The sequence below is a fragment of the Mytilus californianus genome, unplaced genomic scaffold (genome assembly GCF_021869535.1).
Source record: "Mytilus californianus isolate M0D057914Y unplaced genomic scaffold, xbMytCali1.0.p SCAF_5, whole genome shotgun sequence".
Classification (NCBI taxonomy): Eukaryota; Metazoa; Mollusca; class Bivalvia; order Mytilida; family Mytilidae; genus Mytilus; species Mytilus californianus.
In genome coordinates, this window is record NW_026262701.1 from 53,982,699 (window position 1) to 53,997,780 (window position 15,082).

The following is a 15,082-nucleotide window of genomic DNA, read 5'->3' on the forward strand; positions in this document are numbered from 1 at the left end:
AGGGATATCCAAAAAGATGTCTAGAGATCCTTGTTATAATTAATAAAACAAAAATTTATTTGATTTATTTTATCAAATACCGTGTATAATGCCGCATTCAAAACAAGGGACACCCACTCTAAATTTGAAAGGTATACTCGGGCTAGCAGGTCAGTTTTGATGGGCTAGCAGCTCTTTCAACAGGGCTAGTAAAATCCTGCTACCAATAAGTCCTGGGCTAGTGAGCTGTAACACATTTTTTTAACCCCTGTATTTTAGAATGGTATTTTCATGTATTGAGTAAAAAGTTTTATTGTCCTTGATACTTGATTTTGTTATTTTTACCAACGTGAGTGATTTTGAAATAGGATGTGTGATCAACAAAATAAAACTTGCCAATGTAACCCTTGTTGGTGAGTGACTTAATTTGAGAAAGAACCTTATGATCATGTTGCAGTCATTTTTAGTGTGTCCATCAAAAGACAATATCAGCACTTTATAAATATTTTTTTGATAGAGCTTTCCAAAATGAAATGACAAACAAAACAAACAAAAGCAAAAAGCTGTGACATGCCTAAATGGATAACCCCGCTGGACTTTTTAACTTTTTTGATTCAAGCCTTTCTGATGACTCTTTTGTAGACGAAAATGAAAAAAGGCGTACAAAATTATAATCCTAGTATCTTATGAGTTTTTTTGGGAACTATTTTTGTTATATGATTCAGATACCAATGAACCTAACGAGTGATAATGAACTACATGACAATGTATGAACAAAATTTGTTTGACATACTTATGAAAGGGAGGTGTGAATTTTCTATTTTAAAAAAAAGATGTCCAGGTCTCTAATGGAAAGTTGTCTCATTGCCAATAATATATATGACATCTCCTTTCTTTTTTTTAAATTTACTGTTTCAAGATTATTTTTTTGGGAAAATGTTGATTTTAAGATGGTATATAAGAACATATTAAACATAAAAAAAACAATGCAGCTTAGGCTTGAGGGTCAAGAAAAAACAAAATAAAATTGAATGAATACATCTTTATACCAGAGAACTATAAAAATGTAGCACTGAACCAATAATTTGAATAAAGAATATCATGTCTAATTTTAGTATTTTATCCTTTGAACAGTTACTTGTACATGTACGTGTGAATTAAATTCTCAAAAAACAAAATTCACGCAATAGTCTTTTAATCAAATAGTAACCCAAAACTGAAGGGGGGTGGAACTCAAACTTGGCAAATTGTTCCAATACATGTACATTACTCGCCCAATTTGGCAAATAGTGAAAGAAATCCACTTTGACAAGTTGTAATCAAAATTAAAGGTATTTGTACTTACATGACTTGTGTATATAATTGATAATTCTTACGTAAACATTTGTTTGTATTGCAATAACACCATCATGACCATGTAAAAATAAAGTTGAGAAAAACAACTAATGCTATTTAAAATACTAATTTAAATGGACTGTGTACTCTTTCACAGGATAACAGGTTGAGCACAACCCACTAATTGAGTAATAATCCATGTAATTTAACAAAAGGTAAATGATTTCTTTTAGTCGATTCTTTCTCCTCAAAATGAACCTAGGAACAATATCATTATTTTGAATTCAAAAACAGTTAGTTCCCTTTAAAATTGTCAATTTTTAGAAGTTTTCATTATATGCTTGAAACTTCTTAATAAATTAGATATTTTGAAATAGTTGATGCATTTTTCATGAATTTAATATATGATTTATTTCAAGTTTCCAAAAATGTCGATTAAAAAAAGATTTTAAGCACCAGAGAAATTTCCCTTATTTTTTAGGGTTTTATGAGTTTTGTTTGTCCAGTCATGCCAGTTAGGTTTTGTTGTTTTGTTTAAACTGTTCTTTGATAGCAGCTTATGGAACAATTTATCTTTTTTCCCAGGTGTTTTTGTACCCCAGATACAAAGTGTTTCTGAAACAATGCAGATGGTTCTTAATCATGTTAATTCCCTCGATAAAATGAAGTTTTGAAACGTCATATATTTTGGTGATCCAAAGATCAAATGTTTATTGGATAAGGTTGATTGAAAATGATGACTGTTAACTTGTACTAATTCGAGGGTCACATGCCAAGTTGCACAAGCTGATTAAAAGAGTCATTTAACTTCAAAATCATAATATCAATTGGGCCAAAAAAATTATTTGTCTGTTTACGGTTACCTGACCGACCCTACTTTTGAGCACCGACCCTAAGTCATTTTATTTCCGTCGTAAAGTCAGTGTTGCCAATAATATAAATCAATTGCCTGATACATCCCAATGTTCACAATCGTGAATATGACAGCAGTTTTAAGGAAATTCGCGACTCGTAAGATGAACTAAACACTTTGCCGCCATTTTTTTCCCCAACCAATAACCAAGGGAAATAATCCAATCATTTAAAGAACAGGTAAAATCGGCCCATGATCAACTCGGACCACGACAAGACAAAACCGCACGACTCAAAATCATGTCACAAAAAATAAAATGGAAATACCGACATACCTACCCTATTTTTTTAAAGTTTGTAACCTTACACAGACATATATTTGTTTTTGGCCTTGATACCAAACTTTATATTTATTGTTCATATGCTTATATCTTTTTATATCTATGTTCTTAGTGCTCCTAAAACACAATTTTAATGTCTTTAGTGCAAAAACTGTGTCACTTTTGCACTAAGAAGTCCTGTGGTATTTCGACACACCTAAAACATTGGTAGATGGTGGAAATTGTTTTAACTTTATTCCTTTTACATTATTCAGTGTATATAGTTTATTTAAAACCAGAAGCAATACAGCTTATAGGTATATCATAAATATATGTACTCATACCACATCTTCCTATATCTATGTATATCATAACAGAATATATAATATTAAAATGAATGATAATGGTCAAATGGTATGTTTTATTAACTACTAAAGTGAGTAATTACTAATGTTAATTAGCTCTAGGGGTAATGCTATTGCATACTTTAGAAAAATATAAAAATGTTTGATCTTTTACAGGAAAATATAATTAGATGTGACTTGATTACCTTGGCATACAATTACCTATGGCTAACAGGTGTCAAAGTTTAAATTACTATAACAACAACCCTCTAAAAATAATTGTAAACATTACAGAAAATGTAATAAAAGGGATTTTGGAATACTGCTTAAAACTTTTAGTTTTTCCATTACTTTTCAACATCATGATTAAAATCTTTTAAATCCAGAAAATGGAAAGTTTGAAGACCTTATCAGTCAGGGGACTTAATGAAATAAGTGATTTTTAAATCACTTATTTAAGTAGCAAATTCAAAGTTTTGTCACAAATTGTGATTTTTTAGTTTTACCAAAATTTTAAACACATAGGTTTAGATAATATCTTTTCATTAGTAAAATTGGAAAAAATTAACTTTTTGCTTCTTTTTAGCAGCAAGGTTTGTGCCTTTGATGAAATCATTTAGCTGCAAATTCTATTTTAGTTGAAAAAATGCTATAAAAATGGCTTTACATAATGAACTGTTACTTTCTTAACAGATTTTTCCCAGCAGTGGGAGTATTTTTCCTGTAAAATTCAAGGTTTCATCTTATAGATTATGTAATTTAATTTTACTGTTCGCTATCAAAATTTCACTGTTCGGGGTGTTGAAATTAGTGGGGGTTATTAAAATAATGATACTTAAAGAAGTGATTTTTTGGAAGGAAATTGAGGTATGATACTTAAACAAGTGATTTTTATGTCATTATCCTAGATTTAGTACAAGGTCATCACCTGACATGACCCAGTCATCCTATCAACACAGATGTTGTTTCTGATAATTTTAGCAACGTAATTAGTCCCTGGATCATTAGTATTCTATACTTAAAGCTACAATAAATTAAATCACTTAGTCTAGTGATTAATTTGTACTACTTAAATAGGTGATTATTAAAGAAAGACAACTCTTACTTCCAACCTTTATGGACATAATGTTACTTGAATCAGTGATTTAAAAAATCACACTGATTTAAAAAATCACTCATTTAAGTAAGTCTCCTGAATGCTTATGGCTTCTGTATTTATCTTCTATATTGTTAGTCCATTCTAATATAATCACTGTCCACTATGTATCCATGCAGAATTTCAATTAATATAATAAAAGACGAGCTATAGTATAGAAAAAAAGTATAATCATGATAATATTGTCTTTAACCCGTTAAATTTTGTATTTTTGTAAAGGCCATTTTTGTATTGATCTTTTTTTTTTTTAAATGACTACATAAATTAACAATGTATCCCAAAATGTGCAAAACTTGTATTCTGCCTATACCTGTATACAACCTTACACTAAAGTTACAGGACTATTTCAGAAAAGGAAGAAATTATGGTTTTCATCCTCTGAATGTCTTATCTGTATAAAATGTGTAAAAATAAGCATCAGAAATTTTATTGCCCAGAAGTTCCCATTTCTTGGGGTATTGTCCAGCAAAGAAAGTTCAGGGATTAATTTGATAACCCTGTTCTTACTTGACCTGTTGACGGGTAATTTGTCTTTTGTAATCTTTTCCCTATTTTGTGCTGAGGGGTTGCATAAATGTCACATGAATTCTCCAATATGCTGAGGGCATATATCGAGTACAGTGCTATATGAAAATAAAGTATGTGACATTGAAAAATTACGTTTATGAGCTATCGGAAAGTTCCTAAAACAGAGACAGGTTAATTTTCGTGCATGCATTTTCAAGGTAGATAATCTGTTATCGATCAATGTCAATATTTTTCTTGGTTTTTCGTATCTTATGAATCACTTGAAAAGCGCAACGGCGACTGTGAAATATTACCTTCTCTTGATTAGTACGCCCTCTGTTTAGAGTTTCCATAACTACACGTTGTAAATACATGTCTGCTGCTTGTTTATGCATTAACTGTTTCTAGTACTTTACAACAAAATATCAACATGGTAAGTAATGAAAACACTTGCAGTTTTGTGAAATCAACACATGGTATCATAATGATCTATTCAACTTATTGAAATGTCCTCGTTATTTTTACAATATTATAATATACAAGTTGACATGATCATACATTTGTATATATATCAATGTCGGCAAATCAAGTACGGTCATCCTTTCGACTGGGAGCTTTTTAAACAAATCTAATTGCTACATTTGATGATATGTCTGAAGTTTGCAGTCAGCTACATTTACCATCAATATTTTGTTTTATAATCAAGCATTTGACCTAGATCTGGCATCTTTATGAATCATATTGCCATTATTGGTGCCTCCATTAATATGATCTGGAGTACCAGTGTACCACTAGTTTTTGTAGTATAATATAGGTTGACAACTCTGTGCATGTGTAGGAAAAATTACAGTAATAATATAGGTGCACAAACAATGATAATAATTAAAGCCTATGAATCAAAAGTTTCCAATTTCGATTTTATGAATGAACTACTGCAGTTGACCATGGATCATTCAGGGAAAACGCGTTGTGGGGCATTGTGACATGAAGATATTAGTTGGAAGACCATGTACATGTATTTACATAAAGTCATTATAATTCCATATATATAATCGTCACAGTTTTATATTTAAAATGCATACAAAGACCTTGAATGCATCATGTACCATCGACTAGTATTCAATGACCATACATGATGCATCCTTGTCATCAAGTGGTTTCTTGTAAATTTCCTGTTTTCGTTTTAACTAACAATATATTAACAATATACATGATATATATGAACAAATTTCAAAATTTAATTTTTTTACCATTTTTAGCCTGGCAGCGCAATATCAGCTGTTGGGAGCCATTCTTCGGCCTCCTCAGCATCAAGACGTGCAAAAACAAAGAATTACAGAGTAGTTAGCAACACATCACAAGTCGATGAAAATTTATTTGGAAAACCAACCCATGTTGAGAAAAGACAAGAGATGTTAGAACAGAAATGGACAAATGATGATCTATCAATCGAACAGCTAGCCAGGGATAGAAGTGCAAAACGTAAAAGTAAAGGAAAGAAAAACAAAAACAAAGAAACAGTCCAAGTCATCACAAAAGATTTGATTAGAAATTTAATGTAAGTGTAAGCCACATAATAATATTTATTAGAATGAGGCCTCTCATCCAGTCATCATAATATAATTTGCTTTCAATTTTTCTCTCTTTATTTTCCATGAAGTAAGTTGAGAATCTAAATAAAAATGAAGTCTGTGTTTCTTTTGATTTAAATCACTCATCAGATGAAAGTAAAGTCTGAAAATCAGTGAGTCTGACATATGTCACAAAATTTTAATTTGTTAGACATGTTTTTAATAATTAATTTATGATATAAATTTTTAAAGCAAGCGCTCAATTTCTGTTCAGGCCCCTCGGTCATAAAACTTAACTCAGTACTCAGAGTACAAAATTTGTGCTCGAAACACCAAATCCAGTATTTTGATTGGTTGATTTTTGAGTCTGAGTACGATAATCGTACTCGAAAGTTTTATGACCGCAAGGCCAGGTCATAAACATACATTGTAATTGTCCTATGCAGCCTGTAATTGAGGATTGTATTGTGTACACATTCAATTGCAGTGCTGACACAGAAAGATACTTTGTCTATATTTTCAAAAATGTTTTTTATTATAGATATTTTAACTAATTCAGTCTCTCTCCTTCAATATCTTAACCATTTAGACTTCATAAACACCTTATATCCCACATATAATAATGAATCAACAGTTATCAGTTTTAATAAATGTGACTGATTTACCATGTTCATGTTGTTCAATGTGAAAAGATAGACATTGAAGAAGGCCATGCAGTGACTAAAATGAATTAAAGCTACAGTAATAATATAATATAACAAATGTTACCTTTGAGATTTTTTTTGCACAAAAAAGAAACAATGACTGCAAATGAACACCAATAAAAACTGACCACCTCTTGATAACTCAATAGTGATGAAAGTGATGTTAAACACCAATCAATCAATCAATGGATATTTTTCAGAGTTCCAACAGAAGATCCATCAGGACAGAGTATTGTACTACCAAGATATGAATTTCATAGAATTGTTAACTGTGCTCAAACCTTAACCAAAGAACAAAGGTTGGCACAACTTGAACAAATCAAGAGAGAGAAAGAGGCAGCTATGGTAAATTATATTTCACATACTCTTCTTGTAAAGTGTGTTGCATGTGAAGACGTATATATGCCAAATCTAATGGGCCCCAATATTACAGATTGCATGAGACTCTGTATAGTATAAGTTATAATTCTTTGCTATTACATGTGTTTTTATGTTGGATTGTTTGGTGGTATTTGTTTTTTTTTCTGTTCTTGTCTAGTACTAATCTGTTGAGTTTGAGTTTCTATCTTTTGATTTTTTAAAATTACAAAAGTTGCATGAGGAACAATCACAGAAATTTAATAGAAATAATTTTATAGACCTTTGATAATTTCTTGGAAAAATTGTTTATTTTTAACATGAGTTTAAACTGGCTTTAGGTAACAATGAGTTCTGTTCAATTGATATTTAATGTGTTTTGTGTCTTTTTGTTATTGTTTTTTTTTTGTGCTTCTAAGCAATATTGATTTTAATACCTGAAAGATTGTTTAATAGCTCTAGAGGTAAAATTCATATTGAACTGACCACTTCCAAGAAAATTTTCTAACAGTTAACTTACCTTAATTAAGGTCTTATATCTTTTTTCATAACAGGAAGCTAGTCAACAACGTAAAGCTTTATTCAAGCAGCTTGACATGGACAGGAGGAAAAATGAAAAACTGAATGACCTTGAAGAAGAGGCAAAAGAAAATGCCGAACATTTATTATCTAAGGCCAATGAAATGAGACAAGAACAAGAAGATGAAATTAAACATCTAAATGAGGTACATATTGTGTTAAAAAGATTGATTTTGATATTTTTTCATACTTGAATGTTGTAATTTTCACAAAAAGATAAGGATAGCTGAATATATGTAAAAAAATTAATTGTCTGCAGACCTGAGAAGAATAGTTGCACACAAATGATAAACAAATTGTGGATTCTCTTGCAGTCTACAAACTCATCCCAGAAATCAGACCCAAAAGAGTTCATTTGAACAAATCTTTAATTATTAATTGTACTTTTTGCTAATTTATCAGGTCCTCGAGGAACATGCAGATGTTTTCTCAATTCTATAGCCTGACATTGACATCAGTTAAAATAGTGTAAGTTTCTGATTTTAACCTGTGAAAAATTATAATGTTTACTTATCAACAACCCTTTTTATTACTTCTTTTTTCAGCTAATTTTGAATGCTAAATGCCATGCAATTAGAGATGCACAAATACTAGAAAAGAGGCAGATTTCAGGTGAAATGACTGAGGAAGAGAAAAGGTTGGATGTGATGATGGAGGTTGATCGACAGAATGCCATCAAAATACAAGAAGAAATTGAGAAACGAAGGAAAGAAGAGAGATTAATGGGTGCTGCCAAATTATTAGACCAAATTCAAGAAAATGAACAAGAGAGACTTTTTGATCTGGAACGTAAAGACCAGGAAAATATTCAGATGCAGAAATACATAGAAAAAATGATGGATGAAGACAGAGTTGGTTTAGAAAAGAAGAAAGTAGAACAGACACAGCTTAGGGTTGGTATAAGTATTCAAATACTTTGACTTAAATATATTTGATTAACAGAACTTACAAGGTGATTTTGTTAAATTAGCATTTATTTTTTAACAGGTTAAACAGACTTATCAACTAAGTTTGGTAAGGGTTTATTTTTAAGAAAGAAGCATGTTTTGTAGAAAAAACGCTCGATCTAGGAGTAGATCCAACATTATTGTTTACACATACACATGGCATCTTGAATGCTACATCTATTTTTTATGATGTTTTTCTTCTTTATTTTTAACAGGAAGATTTGAACAAGGCTAATGCAGATCAATTGAAACGAAAAGTCATAAAGCAAGAACAAGAGAAAGTGGAAGAACAGAAAGTAATCGAGTACATGAAACAGAAAGCAGTAAGTTGGATACTATAGATGTTTAATATTTTGTTGCATCTTGCTTTTTGTCAATTTGCATGTTATAGCATGTACACAGGTATCTGATATGTGGTAGTGAAATGTTAAAAGAACATATATTTAGCTAGTTGTGGATATCATTTTTTGTCATTTTCATATTCTAAGAAAACTGAAATCACTTTTGATTAGGCTGTTGTGGGTAAATGGGTTGGAAATATAAATTAGATGTGGTAGGAGTGCCATTGAGACAACTGTCCATCCGAGTCACAATGTGTAAAAAGTAAACAGTTATAGGTCAAAGTACGGCCTTCAACACAGAGCCTTGGCTCACACCGATCAACAAGCTATAAAGGGAAGACTGAATTACTCATGAGTTTTACATTACTATGGGCTTCATTATTTTTCATGTGAAACCAATTTTTATGGATTTTGTGTGTGATTAGGTGAAGTAAAATTTAAATGTTCAAGGAATTACAAATTTTTTAATGGCTTGTATATATGCCGGCTTTGACAAACCAAAAAATCAAACATCCACAAAAAGGCAAGTTTTTTGTTTTAAACCACAAAAATACAAGAATCCACAGTATAAGATTGTAAGTTATACAAGAGCTCATGTTTTAACCATTTAATTATAGTCTGTTTATAGTAAGTAATTTTTATTTTAATAATCTCCCTTGAAATTTGAACATTGAATGTGGTAATTTTACAAAAATGTATTGATTATTAGGAAAGAGAAGCTGCCTATGAGAAAGAACAGGAAAGGATCAGAGTGGAAAAAGAAAGGGAAACTGCAAGATTACGAGCCATGCAAGAAAGAGCACGGGATGAGCAAGCAGAACGGGATGCTCTCAGAGCTAAACGTGCACAAGAAAAGACAGAAAGAGAGTGGCGTAAAAAAGAAGCAGAGGAAACAAAGAAGAAGGCAGTAACAGAAGCTATGTTGATCCAGGCCAGATCCAATCAGATGTCACAGAAAGAACATTTCATGGCAGTTCAAGCCCAGAGGGAAAGAGCTGAATTTGAAAGGGTTCTTAGGTTTGTGTAATTTAACTTCTATGTGTAAAATTTATCATTTTATGACTGCGGTAGTATGGGACAAATTCACACAGTGGGCAAATTAATAGGATAGGTAGTTCAGTGAAAATAAAAAAACAAAAATTAGGGAATATATTAAGTTATTGGAGACAACATGTATCCTGGATTGATACAAAAATAGGGCAATTTACCGTTGCATCTTTTATTATAAAAAGATAATATAAGGAAAAAAACAGGCAGTAGGATCAAAGCACTAGTTCTAAATGAAAAATACTAATATACAAAGATTAGTAACCCATTAAAAAACAAATAAGTATAATGTTATTGATTAATATTTTTGAGTTTAAAAATAAAATGTTTCCAGCAATGAAACTTAATCGATCATTTTTAAGAAATATGAACATTTTTATTTATTTATTAAGGGCACAAAAAGAATTGGTTGAAAAAGAACGACGGGAAGAACAAGAGGCCACTAAGAAGCGTCATACTCATGCTGATGATGTCAGAACCCAGATTCGCCAGAAAGAGGCTCTTAGGGTAATGGAAAGAAACCAGTTCTTCGAAGAAGGAGTCAAGCTTGACGAGGAGGCAAGACATCGTAGACTGAAACTGGAAGATGTTAAAAAGAAGAAATTGAATGAATTAAGGTATTTACTCAAATATATGGTCTTGGAAATGATTTACTTACATACATGTTGGTTATGTAAATTTATAAGTATTCTACATGTAGCTATTAGTCAAAACATTGCTTATATACATATCTATTTCTATAGTATCTACCAAAATTAATTTTAAACCTCTTTAATGTTTTTACTAATAATATTTATATGAAATTTTAAATAAAATATCTTTCATATTGATATACTGTCATGAGAGACTCCCCTTTTGTCTGTGATCTCAAAATTCAGTTGGTCTCTAAAACTGACTTAGTCTATTTAAATTTTTTTTAAAAGTATAGTGACTGTATTGCGTTCACTTCCAAATAAGGAGTTCTCTCTTGGCATGTTCCACTGTATATGAAAGTAGTTCCCGCTTTGGTGATTTTAAAAAAAATATATAGCTTGTACTGTAGAATATAGATTCGATTGCACATATTGCTTTCAGTTGTAAATAAAATTGGTTAAAAAGTATCTTATTTTTGAACTCTGATAATCTGTTTGCAAAAATATGTAATTAAGATATAACTTACATGAATTAAATGAAAACTACTCATAGAGGAGTAAAGATCTAGAATTTAAAACTAGAAAATTATGTGGTATGGAAAAACTGAGCCATGAAAGAAAAAGACTAGTCTTACTATGCTCATGCAGAGATCACAGAAGTAATTCTTAAAGAGTTTTGGATGTTCCCTTAATGTTTGTTTAATTTTGCTGAAATAGGGCATGTACATATATTTTCACTTAAGAGCCTGCATGAATTGCCTCTTAACAACTATGTGAATGATTAAAAACAGATTAAACATATTTTTATCAAAAAGGGTTTATAATTGTTATGTGAAAATTATGATGTGTAATGATTTCCGTTACTTTTCATTAGGAAAGTTCAAATGTATTTAAATTTGATTTTATCATTGTAAAATACAGAGCTGCTGGAATACCGGAGAGATATGTATCGCACGTTGCACACAAAGTCAATGTGGTTACAACTGCATGTAAGAACAAATGTGTGGCTATGTAAATTATTTCAGGGGTTGACATTCACTTCTTGATAAGAAATTGTTTGGTTATTGAAACTTGTTCAACTTTATTAATTAGGATTACTGTAAACCAAATTACTTTAGTAATCAATTTATTTACGTGACTAAACATGAATATAAATTTTGCAGACATGTCAGTCTTTGATTTTCTCTAATAATATATTAAATACATCAAAGACAAAGTTGGGAAATGTAAAAAAAACACGAAAAATAAGTTGGTTTACAGTCTTTTATAGAAATGATTAAAATTTACTGACAGGAAGGGGAATGTACATTAAGAAAAAAAATTCTGTTGGTCACAGGTTGCAATGAAACAGTAGTTTTTACTTAGATGGAATGACCGTCTGAAGGATAACTCACAAGTATCAAAGTTAAATCTCCTTTTACATGCAGGACATTAGTTTCCTAATCAAACAATTTAATTCAAACGACTTAATGAACAAACATTAATAGAATAAATGAATGACACTTTTCACTAAAAGTCTTTTTCAGGATGTCAAAACTATTCAATGAGTGTCAAATTAAAGAAAAAAAAATTCAATTCAATCATTCTATATATTTCATTGCGATATGCACATTACATTATAGGTTACATATTTCTCTTTCAATTTATATGTTTGTGTTTGTTCATAAAAGATTGTCATTAAGATACGAGTAAATGCAGTGCTAATAGTGCTAACTTAAACCTGGGATTAAGTGTGTGGCTTTACAATAATGTATGCTGGTTTGAATCACTGCATCCCATTTTTCCCCTCATGTTGCTATAATATAATTCTGTGTCATAATGTTTGATCATTGATTAATTAAATCAGAATTTTCTAACAGCAGGGTTCAAAGATTTGGGGTTTATGACTTCTTAACTTAAGTTACATTCACTTAGCACAGCAATGTATATGTTGGCTTTTATGCACCTATTCGAGAAAAAAAGGGGACATGAGTGCCATTAACTCATAACAAGCCCTGTTCAATACAGAAATAACATTGTCTGCAAATGTCCAGTTGATTGTTTCTTTTCAAAAAAATCTTTTAAAATGAGAATAAAGTCAATCATTGTTAGAATTTAATGCACAAAACATGAGGTTACTTTTTAAATTTTGAGAAACTTTCTTTGGGTAAAAAGACTAATTGAATTTAATTAGTTTTTACTGTTTCAGGACATATTTTTTGGGAGGGGGGGGGGGGGAATTAAAAAAAATTAGGATTGTAAATACAGCACCGAATTTTGTTATTAATTTATGAAAAGGTATTTTCAAACTCCAAAGTTTTATTTTTATTCGACAGCACTTCATCCATTGTTTGTAGGTCACTGTCATCCATGTTTAAATTAAAACCAATAGTGTATTTTTTTATACCTAAAATGCATATGAATATGTAAACAAAATATTAAAGTACGTTTATGTTAAAGATGTGTTGCTGAAAATATTTTATTACTAATATATTATATATATATCTATTCACAGAATTTAAAAATTGTTAGTAATATTCATTTCGATTTCAAATAAATAAATGATAATTTGAAGAAAATATTGGTAAACCAATACTTATTTTAATTTTGTTGTTGTATATTTTGGTAAGATAAACATTTATGTTTCAAGTAATGTGGAAATTTCTTGTGACATTTTAAGTTTAAAAAATTGCAGACATGGGAGATAAATTTTTTTTTAATTTTTCAGAAATGCTGGAATACCCGAGAAGTATTTGGCTCAAGTGGAAAGAAAAATAGCCCAGCCTCAACACATCAGTACATAATCATAAAATGACACAAAAAACATTGACTTGTTCAAGTATGGAGGGAATATAACCTCATTTGTTGAAAGAAAGAAAATAATGGAATTTTACATCATCTGATCTGAAAGAGATTTTCACATATCTTATTTTATGAAACACAAATTGAAAATTTGTATATTATATGTCTTATTTTTAAATTTCTTGATAATTTTATACAGGAAAGAGGATTTAATTTTTGATTTTAATATTACAGCTTTTATTTCATAAAATCATGGATTAAAGGATAAATATTTGAAATTTAAAATGCAGAAATTTTAGAAAATTGTTTTTTTTGTTTCATGATTTATTACAATTACATGTATGTATATGTATGTAAAAATGTTTAGTTTATTAATTTACACTTTTTATGGTACTTTTCACTGGTTCCTTTGGCCATTCAAATCAAATATTTTGATTGGCTGTTGTATAAAAAAAGACTCTGCTCTTGTGACTAACTATGGTACTGGAGTTTTTCATGAAGGATAAATATTTTCTTAGAATTATTAATTCCCATTATCAGTGGGTACGTATTTTCTTTGTTTTATTATTAACCAGTAAAAGAAAACTAGAAAACATTTTATTTCAGGCTGTTATTTTTTTATTTCACAGAAATATTAAATCTTAAAAGAGTAAATCTCAAAGAAGAAAAAATAATGCCCAGAAATGATTTTAACAGTATTTATTGAAACAATTGTGATGTTATTTTTATTTTTGTATGCGAGTCTGTGATATTTTATTAGTAAATTTAAATGTAAACTGTCAGATATAGTGTATGTGGTTTAGAAATATAATATTTATACATATTGTTTCGAAGAATAAAAATCATGCGACTAATTTTGTGATATCTAAGTGCTAACAATTGTCCCTAAGGAAAAAAAGATATTGCAGTAAATGCACTGAATTTTTTTCACTGCCAACATGATGAAGAGGATGACTAGCATGATTTTTTTATATTGATTTGGGAATATCTGTTCTGTATTCTTTCAGTTGAAATTAAAAATCTTTTAAAAATGATCTCATTTTTCTGTTATCCCATAATATGATCCTTTATCATACTATAATATAGAGTGATGTGATATGAACTATGTGAACTATCCACCAGTGACCAAATGACATAGATGTTAGCAACTAGGTTATAGTATGGCCTTCAACAATGAGAAAAAATGTAAACCACATAGCTAACACAAGATGGCTTCAGGACTGAGTTTTAACTAAATCTACACAGATTTCTATATGTTTTGACATAATGTGTAAACAATTTTTGTTTGTTAGATACAACATTTTGACATTTATATAGTTTTTTTTGTGTCATCGGTTGCTGACTCATTTAATAATTTCAACATTTCCTTTTATTTTTATTTTTTATACATGTACCATAAAATATTTTTAATAACCATTAATTCATAATGAGCAACACAAAACATTTAATTTTCCTTTTTGACATTTAGATAATGGCTTTTTATGTAGAAAATTTATGGTTTTATTCTTGAAATTTTTTAAAATTTCAGTACAAAAGTTAAAAAGGATGCATGGTAAGCTTACCAGGTTAGACAAAATATCATTTATATAGGTTAAATATATATATAGAAAATAACACAGAGAAGAATCAT

General features: G+C 29.9%; 2 protein-coding genes across 3 annotated transcripts in view; one reads left to right on the forward strand and one right to left on the reverse strand.

The window, feature by feature from the left end:
* The window catches only part of LOC127702045 (39S ribosomal protein L39, mitochondrial-like), a 22,019-nt gene extending 17,131 nt beyond the window's left edge, over positions 1 to 4,888 (reverse strand). Inside the window, exons 1-2 of the mRNA XM_052206046.1 lie at positions 4,866 to 4,888; positions 4,647 to 4,762 (exon numbers count right to left, since the gene is read on the reverse strand). Of these exons, the coding sequence (XP_052062006.1) occupies positions 4,647 to 4,762; positions 4,866 to 4,888 (139 nt within the window). The remainder of the gene's footprint in view (positions 1 to 4,646; positions 4,763 to 4,865) is intronic.
* On the forward strand, positions 4,832 to 14,486 carry LOC127702625 (cilia- and flagella-associated protein 45-like). 2 transcript variants are annotated; one of them, XM_052206899.1, is made up of 10 exons: positions 4,832 to 4,926; positions 5,753 to 6,051; positions 6,969 to 7,113; positions 7,680 to 7,850; positions 8,250 to 8,597; positions 8,867 to 8,974; positions 9,702 to 10,009; positions 10,432 to 10,656; positions 11,593 to 11,660; positions 13,379 to 14,486. In XM_052206899.1, coding segments are annotated over exons 1-10 (1,677 nt in total). In that variant the 5' UTR covers positions 4,832 to 4,923; the 3' UTR covers positions 13,381 to 14,486. The 2 variants fall into 2 exon arrangements, with proteins under 2 accessions (XP_052062859.1, XP_052062857.1); XM_052206897.1 differs by lacking the exon at positions 11,593 to 11,660.
* Positions 14,487 to 15,082: the final 596 nt, after the last annotated feature.

Excerpts from the sequence above, each read along its gene's own strand:
- LOC127702625 (XM_052206897.1), top strand. Across the intron at positions 6,052-6,968 it reads GATTTGATTAGAAATTTAAT|AGTTCCAACAGAAGATCCAT; the intron begins GTAAGTGTAAGC and ends GATATTTTTCAG. Across the intron at positions 7,114-7,679 it reads GAGAGAAAGAGGCAGCTATG|GAAGCTAGTCAACAACGTAA; the intron begins GTAAATTATATT and ends TTTTCATAACAG.